The sequence below is a fragment of the Lottia gigantea genome (genome assembly GCF_000327385.1).
Source record: "Lottia gigantea unplaced genomic scaffold LOTGIsca_175, whole genome shotgun sequence".
Lineage (NCBI taxonomy): Eukaryota > Metazoa > Mollusca > Gastropoda > Lottiidae > Lottia > Lottia gigantea.
Window position 1 is genome coordinate 274,472 of NW_008708227.1, and position 13,129 is coordinate 287,600.

General features: G+C 31.4%; 3 protein-coding genes across 3 annotated transcripts; 1 reads left to right on the forward strand and 2 right to left on the reverse strand.

The window, feature by feature from the left end:
* Positions 1–2,094: 2,094 nt before the first annotated feature.
* LOTGIDRAFT_173922 (hypothetical protein) lies at positions 2,095–2,835 on the forward strand (the record flags this gene model as incomplete). Its single annotated transcript, XM_009051946.1, has 1 exon — positions 2,095–2,835. The coding sequence occupies one exon, from the start codon at positions 2,095–2,097 to the stop codon at positions 2,833–2,835; it is 741 nt and encodes a 246-aa protein (XP_009050194.1).
* Positions 2,836–3,439: 604 nt separating this feature from the next.
* LOTGIDRAFT_142181 (hypothetical protein) lies at positions 3,440–3,715 on the reverse strand (the record flags this gene model as incomplete). The annotated part of the gene is made up of 1 exon (XM_009051947.1): positions 3,440–3,715. A coding segment is annotated over one exon (276 nt), but the record flags the coding sequence as incomplete, so codon positions are not given.
* A 6,492-nt stretch (positions 3,716–10,207) lies between these two features.
* On the reverse strand, positions 10,208–12,344 carry LOTGIDRAFT_142108 (hypothetical protein; the record flags this gene model as incomplete). Its single annotated transcript, XM_009051948.1, has 5 exons — positions 10,208–10,364; positions 10,639–10,799; positions 11,252–11,383; positions 11,820–11,955; positions 12,202–12,344. Coding segments are annotated over 5 exons (729 nt in total), but the record flags the coding sequence as incomplete, so codon positions are not given.
* Positions 12,345–13,129: the final 785 nt, after the last annotated feature.

Sequence of the window (13,129 nt, forward strand, 5' to 3'; positions counted from 1 at the left end):
ATAAACTAATCTATGATCAAAGGATTAGTGGATTATCCAATTACAGGAGGCATTAAATGAATTTCAATTTCAAGATTGACATTTTGTGATATCATTATTATTAGTATTTATATATCGATTTTCACGCTTCATTGAATGTATAGACGGTCTTTTGACTTGACGTGGTGGTCGGTGTTCCGACTCTATCGTAAAGCCACCAGCTGTGTAGACTGACAACTTTTGTGAGTATCAATAGTTCCGATAAAAGGATTAGATTTTAGAAGAATTGAAAGATATTTTTACATTTCTGTCAAAGTTTTATATCGACATTTTTAATAAGTTTATGCGGTTATCAGAAATTGGTTGAGTGGCACAGCGTTCCAACCGAAGTATATATGCAAACACTAATATATTATACATCAAAGTATAGTCAATAAGTTGTTCTATATTAGTATTTGAAGTGTAAGGTATTATGGTACAAAATGATTTGATTGTAAAGATATTTATACAAGCTTTATGAATTCTGTCTAGTAATATTAATATTTGATTTTCTGTGTATTGAAGAATGGGAAATCAAAGGTAAGTACAAACTTTTTTTTATTGTATTTTTCCGATGTATTGATCACCAGTTTGCAAGCTTCCGTCATCCCAGAGACCAAAACTTCTGATTTCATCATTACCATCTTCAGCGTCTTGAAGTGCAGATGGTGGTAATAATGAATCACAGAACGGTGAATCTAATTCAATCTTGCTAGATGCTCTGGTGATAGTTGTTATTTTTGGCTGAGATGTTCGTAGCTCTAAACTGGTTCCTTTATTTTGGTTAATTTTGGGCTCTTTCAATTTATGTAAAGCAATTTGTAAACTTGCAATAAGTTTGTGTTCATTCAAGGCGACAAATTTGTATGGCTTTCTAAACATGTTGCAGATTTTCAGCCAGTATAAATCGATATAATTGGTGAGAGTGTTACATGGGAATGATAATAGAATTTCACTTGAATGCATTAAAATAGCTCATATCGATCACATAATCACAGGAAGCGATTCCTAAAGCCAATTATCACAAATTCAATTTCTTAGTTTTCAATGGTTGAAATATTTTGATTTTTAGAGAACCAAAATATAGCCATAACTCGATTTCTCTAAATATCAACAGACGTGTTCACTGGAATTTTCATGAATGTTCAGTTTGAGAATTTCAGTTTGAGAAAGCAATGATAAACCCCAAGTTAAAAGTTTATGTAAACGAAACTAAATGTTTTATATGCTGTGATAGATAAAAGAATAATGTATTGTGCCTCAGAATAGACAAACATCAAAGAGTATCTAATCAATATCAACTGATTTCAAAGGGAATTGAATTACATCACGCAAGGATGGTGTAAATAAAACAAAAACAGCTCGAGGGTCTGTTTACAGAATATTTCTTTTACAACTGAGCCAGTTACCAGTGGATTCGAATTGAGTTTTAAACCACTTTTAACTAATGTTGTTTCAAATTTGAGAAACAGGATAAAATGCTGAATACGTTTTTAACGGAACACAATTAGCCATATTTATTGCGACTGCAACTACTATTATGCATGACATTTTGTAAATTTTGGTCATCAACCATTATTGCTTATATATCTTCTAAATTCCTCGCTTTTTTCTATTTTCAGGTACATCTACTAAAGAAAAAAGCAATATCGAGAATTCAGCAATATGGTATATTCGAACAGTCTGTTAACAGTGTATTGCATAGCACATAAAGAGATTTGTTGCCAATGAATGGATTGTGATAATTGATATCTATGTGATATTGTGTTAGTTACAGAATAACACTTGAAACACCCCGTGTATCGGAGTGCAATTGTTTATGAGTGCAGTGTCTTTGATATATTTTATATGATATTAAACAGGTGTTTACCTTTGCTTTCAAGGATATCTAAAACATAAAGGTTCAACAGCCGTCAGTGCTAGTCGCTTTGTGGGTAGTCAATGTCAGATAGTTGACTTTCGAAACACCGAAATTTACATATTGTGGATTATCTAACCTATTGTAGTATTTATTTTGAACCTTCTTTGAGTTTGAGGGAAAACGTAAGAACAAAGTGACAAAGTGAAATCTTTACAATGAGTTCGGATATCAGTACTACGATGAGAGCAAGGAGAGTTGTGTTTGATGATTTTAATAAAGCTTTTTCTGTTGAAAGTCGAGTAGAAGCTCTACAGAGACAGGTTGAAACAAGGTCTAAATTAACCAATGTTCTTAACCGATCTCAGGAATGTAAACTGGATTATTCAAAAGGGAAGGTGGAAGCTGCTAGAGGTATTTTTACGCGTAAATCAGACAGTGAAATGGATTTACACCGACATTCCTTAAAAGATTACGTCGCACATCGTGAACTTTTGGACAAATTTGCCCGAATGAATAGGAGGAAAGGCTTGAGCAGTGCTTTAGGAAAATATGGTATTGGTACCGCCAAGGTTGAAATTCAGCCCATGATTAATAAACGTGTTAAAGATGCCACACCATCTGCTATTCGAAGACGAGAAGCAAAAAAACTTGTGCGACGACGCAAAAAGGTACATGTATGGGACCGGACTCTAGACACGCCCGATCTTTTAAACGCAGGAAAAGACAATGTTAAGAACTCGAGACAGAACACTCAGATAAGGGGTAACCGACATTCAGTAACCCTTCCCTCTGTTAAAAAGTTGTCATCGTCCACAGCTGACAGTCCACCTAATAAAGGCACGTTACCGTCGATCAATCCTCAAGTTGACCCTATAGCATCAGATCTCACCTTACCCTCAGTGTTTCTCACCCAATCTCCATCTAAACCGGATTATTCTACAGATTACTATAAGTAATATCTGTTTCCAGTCTCTGCTTTTGTGTTTTTGTTTTTAATTTTTCTTAGCATTGGTTACAGGCCAAATTATTTTAATTGTTCCCAAGAAGGTCGCCTATTAAAGTGCGAATATGCACTGATTTCCGTTATAAATTGTGAAATATCTATAACATCTTTTTACATAAGCCTTGTAAGGCATTTAGACTATCACAGCACATTAAGGAACAACAGTTTTTATGGATATAGACTTCTATTTATTATTGAACCAATTTATTCAATCACTTGACAACGTTACCTGTATGTGTAATAAAACGCTGTGTTCAATAATAAATTGTCAATATCCATAAAAACTGTTGTTTCTTAATCTTTTTACATTTTTACATGATTTCACTATGTAAAATGTAATTTATGCATCTGTATACATTAGTGGACATTAATTTCTTTTAAACATTTCTTTTTATTGTAAATTGTCAACTTGTCAATATGATCAAAAGAAAAACTTCTTGAATTTGAAACGTTCTACGACATGTACTTAGAAAAATATTGTAACTTCAATTCACAGTTCCCTGGCAACACATTAAGAATAATGTATACTACTAATATTGCATGGTCCATATTTAACATCAGTATGTTTGAAACAGCAAGACAGCCCTTTCACCATATGTGGCATGAAAAAACGTCAGTCTACAGAATGTTACGTGGCTGCCAAAATCTTTACCAACTATACAATTCCAGTTCGAACCATAAACTTTGTCAAACCTATTTTTAATATACATTGCCATAGCTTTAGATGTTTTAAATTTTCTACAAGCGAACCGTACACATTGTAAAGCTTCCTGTTTCATCAGTCTTTTCATATCACATCTTAAGATATGTGGACCCTCGAGAGACATTGTTCCTGAAAAAAATATACAGATGGAGTTCGCAACCACGAAAAAGACAAGAAACACATATCCTCTTTCATCTAGTCCCAAATTTCTCGAAATCTGTGTGTCAGAGACCAGTATTGGTTCAGGCTATTACTTGCGATTGTTGTATCCTTGATATGTCCTTTCCCCAACTGTTTTCTTGCTTCTAACCACTGTAGCATTATTTCCATAATTTGGATAGGTTTGAGAGATCTGAATATCGAGTGAAAAAATATAAGATAAGATAGACACATGCACTCACCTTTTCTGGCTTGTTCCCTTACACCACCCTTTTTGTTGGCTATCCCGTTAGTAAGCTAGTTATTAATGGTTTTTATGTCTGTTTTCAATTTGCGATAATCATTTCAAACACTATACTAAGTGAAATGGGTCTTAATTATACGGTTAGACCACCTATATCTACATATAATTTCTTATAATGCTCGCTATTTTTTATTTAATGTGAACAATGTTTGATTTTCATGCCGTCGCAATGTTATCTGAAATCATAACATACAAAGTACATTGTCTATACATGTATACAAAACTAGCTAACCGTCAACCCAATCTGTGCTATGTGGACAACAACGAAAAAAAACAGGTAGATGGTCGTTTTTAAGATAAAATGTAATATTTAAAAAATTAATCCACTGATTAATGCGCACGATATCAAAAATACACATGGTGGGTTCTGTGAGTGAGTTGCTCTCAAATATATACCCGACTGTTCTTATGATAAATGGGCTTTATGAAATACACACCCGGTTTGTCTTATGATAAATGGGCTTATGAAATATACACCGGTTGTTTTTGTGATAAATGGGCTTTATCAGAAACATATCCGGTTAATTCTGTCATATGGGCTCTATCAGAAATACATCCGGTACAAATGGGTTCTATCAGAAATACATCCGGTACAAATGGGCTCTATCAGAAATGCATCCTGTTATTCCTGTGATTAATGGGCATTATCAGAAATACACCCGAATTTTCTTGTGATTATGAGCCCTATAAAAAATACACCTTGATATTACTGTGGCCTCTATCAGAAATACAACCGTTTTTTCTGTCATAATATGGGCTCTATCAGAAATACACCCCATTATTTCTGTTATTGATGGACTCTATCAGAAATACATCCGATTATTCCTGTTATTAATGGACTCTAAATCAGAAATACGCCCGCTTCTTCCTGTGATTAATACGCCCTATCAGAAATACTTCTGGTTACTCCTTTTACTGATTCGATTATTCCAGTTATTAATGGGCTCCATCAGAATTAAATAATATGATTACTTCTGTGAATTATACGCTCCATCAGAAATTCATCCGATTATTCCTGTTATTAATGGACTCTAACTCTAAATCAGAAATACGCCCGCTTCTTCCTGTGAATTATACGCTCTATCAGAAATACATCTGGTTATTAATGGGCTCTATCAGAAATACATCTGGTTATTAATGGGCTCTATCAGAAATACATCGGGTTATTAATGGGCTCTGTCAGAAATACATCTGGTTATTAATGGGCTCTATCAGAAATACATCCGAATATTTCTGTTATTAATACGCTCTATCAGAAATACATCTGGTTACTCCTTTTATTAATGGGCTTTATCAGAAATACATTCGGAATATTTCTGTTATTAATGGGCTCTATCAGAAATACATCTGATTATTTCTGTTATTAATGGGCTCTATCAGAAATACATTCGGTTATTCCTATTAGGTTCTATCAGAAATACATTTGGTTATACCTCTTATAATTGGCATCTGTCAGAAATACATCGGATTATGCCTGTTATTAATAGACTCTATAAGACTATTCCTGTTATTAATGGGCTCTATCAGAAATACATCCGGTTATTAATGGGCTCTATCAGAAATACATTCAGTTATTCTTATTAGGTTCTATCAGAAATACCTTTGGTTATACCTCTTATAAATGGCCTCTTACAGAAATACATCGGAATATTCCTGTTATTAACAGACAACTAATACATGTGATTATTAATGGGCTCTATCAGAAGTACATCCAGTTATTACTGCTATTAATGGGCTCTATCAGAAATACATTTTGTCATACCTCTTATAAATGGCCTCTGTCAGAAATACATCCGGTTATTCCTGTTATTAATGGGCTCTATTATATCTACACCAGGATATATCCAATAAAACTAAAATGAAAACAAAAGTGCACTCTGTTCTCTGTTCATACTAATTGCCAATTTATCTTATCCTTAACACATGCTATAGAGGTTGAATCGGGAATATAAACCAATACATATATTATCATTTTATTTAGATAATAATAAAAACATACAAGCATTATTATAAATAGCTTATTAAATACACTTAAGTCAGTTAACTGCTGATATAGGTCACAAACTGAGGGATACTTCATTGGAAAAAATCTGTAAAATATCCATCAGATCTGTTTTCTTGGGCTAATTGACATATATAATTATAATAAATATCTAAAAATAACAATTATCTTTAATAATATTCAGCCCTAATTAAATCTTAGACAACTTATTACATATATTCATGCTCTACAGCAAGTCTAGTGCTGAACTACATTTGGATTATTTTCAGCCACACTGCTACATGTAGGGTATAGAAAATTCACTTGTGGATTTCTAAATTGTAACATCTTTAGATCAATGAAATATTATATATGTAAACATCAATAAAAGTTTGCTACATTAGACAATAGAAACACTGATGCAAAACTCACCCAAAACTGAAAGAAAGACATAAAACACTTATTGTATAGATGGGTTTTACTGCAAATAGAACATTTTGTAAAGATGACTTTTTTTGACTTTTTGTTTTGAGATTCTCATGTTTATCTCTCTATCTTATCAGAAATATGAGATTTCTATCATTTTTTAAATTTTGGAAATAACATTGTCTGAGCAAAGTAAAAAGTATATTTTTAAATATTTTTTATGAGAATTAGAATAGCGTCAACATATAAGTACTTCATTTTGTGTGAAATTTCTAGGACAGAAATGTGTTTCTTTCAATGTAAACTTACAAACAATTGATATCTTTATCAATGCAAATATCTAGTCAAGTATTCCAAATGAATACAAAATATAAAAAAAATTCAAAAATATTTTTGCTTTGCTCAGAGAATAAGTCTTATAAACCATTTGATATATTTCTTTATTTTTGAATATTTTATTAATTTGGACAAAGGAAATATTAATACTATTGTCTTTCTTTAAGTACTTAATATTATGCATTATTAAATGAATATGACTATGGGTACTACATCAGTACCATATTATATGAATGGAGATACACCAGCAGTCAGTGTGAAGGTAATTAAAGTATAGGCTAACAATGGCAAGATGATTTGTTGAATATAATTAATAAATTATATACATGATACATGCCAACATATACACAGTGATACATAGATACATACACAATTTCTACATTCATTTCATGCATATACTAAGATACATAACACATATAGCATGCACAGAGCCTTCTTCATAATGTCAAGGTATTATGCACTCCTTCTTATACCTTGACATCATTTAGCACTTTTCTTGTATCTCGTCAGTTTGTGAAAGAATCAACTCTATTGGATTGTATGCTAGTGAATATAGCCAATCTAAACCCTTGATTACATGTGCAGCCATATTTTTCACAGTTGGCATACTATCTAATCAAATTACTACTTTAAAAAACTTGTGTGATACAAGAAAAGTGCCTAATGATGTCAAGGTATTAGATTGTGAAGTAACAGGATGCAATAAAGGTTACAGAGATAGGTTAGACTATTTAAAGGGCAGCACATGTATTATACACATAAAAATAACATATAATATGAAGCCTACAGTCTGCTGAAGAAATAATGATTCACATAAAATGACACAATTCCTAAACTGACAGTGACTCTAAACTAAGTATTGAAGTAAATGTATCATGAAGTCATAATGAATTAGTAAAATTGTATGCATGTGAGACTTATGCACCAATGTACAGGACGCTGGGTTACAATGATAACAGCTGTGGAAAGTTCATAGGTCAAATGTATACATTTGGAAATTGTAAGTATTTGGAGATTATGCATGGAAGTTTTCAAAAAATCACTTAAAGCTTTATAAAGAAATGGTTATTATGAGGTAATGGTATTATTTCAAAAAGAAAATGCCCTTAAAAAATATCTGACATAAAGTATAGGCTGACGATATAAAATCAAGGAATTGATTTTGTGACACACTTCTAGAGACCTATGTCAGACATGAGAATAAAATAGAAGTGTAGATTTCATTTCTTTCTAGCTAAATATCTATTGTAGCTTACTGTTATGTATGGATCATATAAATCAAAAAAGGTTATAATTACTACAAACAGAAGATATTTTAACAGTAACTTATATAAGTTTATGTTATATATTTATATCTAGGTTATAGGGAATATAAAACATATAAAAAACTAAGGGCAGTGTTTATATAAATAAATATAAATACTAATTAACTAGAAAATGACATTGTTTTTATCAGATTGTAATATACAGTAAATATTCAACAAAAGCTGAATAAATTAGACTTATTCCATTTTCTTTTGTATCAAATCAAAACTATGCAAGTTAAAGATGGGTTTCCTTATTTTTTAATGTTAATTCAAGCAAACAATTTGATTAATTGGTGCTTTCTAATGAATTATCATGTATTCTTAATCATATCATTTTGTTCTTAATGCATATAATAAAAAGTTTTAACCAATCATAAATGTCTATGTATGTACAGTCTGGATAAGCAAAAAAATACTTTTTGACCTTTCTTGATCGGTCACTCATTGGAATTCTGCTGGTAATTCTCTTCTAAGTTAGCAAACTAGTTTTTTTCCAAGCCATTATAACACCTCTACTTTCTATTCATATAAGTATTAGTATTTTCATTTTCATAAAATAAGGGAACCCATCTTTAAAAGTACAAATCATTCTAGAAGTATATATTCAAGATTGTGTTATCTATCTATAGAAACACGTACAATATTTTTACTGTTAATATAGAAATATAGTTTATCTTTCTATTTCTATAAACAAAGATGTGATTCTGACTGCTTTCATTTAGAAAGTTGACAATAAGCATAGAAAAAATTATTTAAGATTAATGAAGGTTAACCTTTTTAAACGAAAATTAAGTTAATCTTTAGACATGATTACATGTGATATATATTGCACAAATATTAGCACTGAATTATAAAATGTAAGAAATAAGAACACCAGTATAAATACTCAACTCTCTATTCTTATATCCAATAATTTCATCTAGTAGAATACTGCTTCTAACTTACCTACTATTGATAGCTAGTTCAAATCATACTGAAAGATGATTCAATGTGAAATGGGCTTTCCTCAGTATTCCATGTAGCACAGCTATAGCTGTAAATGGGTCTGGATATGGGGAAAGATCAAAACCAAGAACCAGCTGATGGACAAGATCTTCAAGAATGTAATTTGGGTAATGAAGACAGACAATACCATTCAGAGTTTGCAATTAGAGAAATTTTGCCAGGACAGCAGCATTAGCCTACTCTTATTTTGATTTCTAACAGCTTGAAGCATACTGGACTATGGTATATTGTGCCATCTGCTCGACTAGCTTTTTACATCACTAACAGGATGAAACTGGGTTGAAACTTCCAAAGGTATTAAATGTCTATTTCACTGAGCCACCGTGGCTAACTGCCTCAGATCAAGATACATTCCTATATATGAAATCATTGGATATAAGAATTTTCTTTCCTAGAGGCCCAAGGACACTACATTACATTACTGTCACTTGTTTTAGAATAACAGTTGAATAAATAAGTTACTATTCTTCAATTCATTTTTCATCACTGAGAATTCTCATTTCACTGTGTGAATCATCCAACAGGAAGTGTTATGAAATGTAATGTTGAGTCACCAGGCTAGAGAATAATTACATACAGAAATAAGGTTAATACTAGGAATCAGTAGAGGGTGGAGCTGTTGTATCACTAGGAGATACTTGACCAATAGGATTCACTTCAACTTTATCTGGAGTTCGTAACTTCTGGGGTAATAATTTCTTTCTTTCTTTACCTTTATCATCTTTACTAGCTAGTTTAATACGATTCTGAGTCTACAAATATAACAGAAAAAGTGAATTAGTGGCAAAACAACTATAGAAGGGATGAGTTTCCTAGACTATTCTGGGAGACCCATAAACAACATTTTATGCTGCAAACACAGGTTTTAGATATAAATTCTTCATCAGGACATCTGGTTAGGAAATGACCATTCTGGCAAATACATCCAAACTGACAACCCTGATAACTACTGTAGATGATAGGGAATGAAAGCTGACACCAGGATGACTGTTGAATATTTCTTAGTTTTAGGAGGATTCAAACCCACAGCATGTTCTTCCCGAGCAGACGACAATTCAACAAGCTACCAGCTGGTGATCATTATGAAGAAATAACTATAACTATTCAACTCACCACATCTCTTAACTGTTCTTGTAATTTTTCTTTTTCTTTATTTAACTTAATAATTTCTTCTGTATTACGTTTAGCTTTAGTACTTGTCATTTCTAAAAGTGCTATATTAGCATCTTTTTCACTCATAGCAGCTTGGATAGCCTCTTGTCTACAATTAATATTGTTTATTTCAACATTCAAAGGCTAACAAATTAAGTTTTTGAAAAAAATGCTTGTACTGTATTACATTTAACATCAAATTTATGAGGCAGATTTCAGATATCCCTACTAAATATTCTGTACCAATCAATACTTTTTTTTTAAATATAGACTAAACATGTTATAAAGATCTTGTCAGATCAGTGTAATAACTGTGAATAAAACATGAAACAGTAGATCTGAATCTGTATTAACAATGTACATATAAAAATAACATAACTTACTTCATTTCAAAAACTTCTTCTAAATGTTTAAATCTTTCAGCTTGTAATTTACGTAATTTGACATCTTTTTCTTCTAGTATTTTATTAAGACTAGATATTTTACTATTCTGATCACTGGTACCATTTCTAATAGATTCTATTTCATTCTTTAATTCTGTCAACTATAATTATACAACAATACATGGTATAGATTTTCAGATAATTCACCTGTATTATAATGCCATGTCTTGTCAAACTTTAAAATGTTCAAATTTCCTTGTAGTTTTTAGTCTATATTTCATCAAAATTATACAAGTTTCTGGTGTCAGAGTACTTATGACCAAAAAGTAGAATAATGCTGCGTCATCAATAATGTCTAGATTGAAATCTGCTCTGGTTGGCTCATAATTAAAAGGCATATGTCTATTGTCCATTGTATACAGTGTATGTTGCATCTTGAAGCACATTAGTCTATGTTTATAATAACAAAATGTTTTCATTGTTACAATAGTGCTGAATATATCAATTATACAGTGATACATCACATATGACTAACATTTTTTATCAGTTTATATATCTCATAGCAATCAGATAGTGTTTACTAATTAGACTGAATTCTACTTCTATTTCTTACCTTGGATTTCGTTTCTTCTAATTCTTGTTGTTGTTCAGCCATATCCATTTCTCTTTCTGCAGTAATCTTAACACTTTCTCTTAAAGCTTCTTCTAACTCTTCAATACGATTAGATTTTACATCTACTTCACTCTAATTAGTTAAATATAATCAAATTACATAGGTTAGTATATGATAGTACTATAACTTTACATACAAAATAAAGTAAGCTACTATATCATATAGACTGAGAACTGTTGTGTTTTTCCATTCTGAGACACCAGGCAACATTTACCTCTTCCTATTTCAAAAATATTTTGGAAAATGGGTCAAGATTATGATTTCTGAATGTTGTGAAGTGCAAATGTTTGAAGTGCAAATTTAAACGAAAGCATGGGTTGGTTTCCAGCTAATGATTATGGATTTTATTTTTTATCAAAAGGAGTTGTTTTGTCAAGGTAATGTTTGATAATATCAACTCTGTTATAAGAAAAGCAAAGTTTCCATGAGATATACAGATTCAATAAACCCAATCTTAGAGTGGTATCAAGTGTGTCATCCTTACAAATTAAGGGAAATGAAAACTTACAAGTAATTGAGATGAATCTTCATTTAAATTCACTTCACGTTTCCATGCTTCCTCTAATAATTGAGCATTCTTCTTCTTCTCTGACTGTTGATTCCTTTTTAATGTCCCCATTTTAGTTTTATATTCTTTAATAGTTCTGAAAATGTTATTGATTTTATCAGTTTGACCAATGATATCAAATAAACAAGGATTTCTAACAAGGAATAAATTATCTGAAAGTTTTAAATTTGAAAAATTAAAGTTTACTTTGAAACTTTACAGCATTTTAGGAAGGAATGGTTCTAACTAGTTTCAGTTAAGTAGCAAGTCACAAGAAAGTATATTGTTGGTAACCACTGTAATTTGCTCTTAACTATGGTTAACTAGGTTACTATCTACTCACTCTGCCATTTCTTTCATTTTCTCTTCTTTTTCATTGGCTTCTGTTTCCTGTTTCTTTAATTCTTCTTTCAAAAGTTCAACCTCTTTCTGGGCTTTTAATGTCTCATTCTGAGATTGGGTTACAGACCCTTGTAACTGCATCAAATCTTTCTCTGATGTTTCTGTTTGTTCTTTACTATGTACTTCATGATTTCCCTGGTAATAAAAACAGAATAAGCCTTACATTGAAGAATGTACCCACAAAGCATGCAATGTATCATGACATTTTGCATCTTTTACACATGTCTGTAGTGAAAACAGGTAAAATCAACGTCATACAGTGTGCAATGAGTGAAATACTACTCTTTAGCAATATCAAACAGTCAGGGGATTTTGAACGAGCAAAGAATGTGAAACTCTGAGCAAAAATGTTTCGTACCATTAGATTAGAAGGGTGACTGGATTGAAAATTCTGATGGTATTGTTTTGATTTTACCAGGGTTCCATTAGCCACAACATGAAAGACTGTAACAAAATGTCTAATACAACAGATCTAATTGGTAATATTTCCATATCAAACTAAATATATACTGACCTCTTCCGATTGTTTTTCTATCAATTTCTCTATTTCATCTTTTTTATCCACCAATTCAGCTTCTAACTGTCTTATTTTAGATTCAAATTTAAATTTCTCAGATTTTAATTCTGTTACTTCTTCTCTTAATTCACAGAGTTCAGTCTAGAATTTAAATAGAAATAATTAAAAAGCAGAAAATTAAAACATACGCTCATCATACCTGTACTTATGACCAACATGTCCACCATCAATAAAATACAATGACAGTGACTACATTCTTGGATATCCTAGAATTGGAGAATTCTGAAAAGGTTCTGTCTGTTTCATATGGTATGAAACTGGATATGTCATGTTCAAATTTTCCAATCTATTT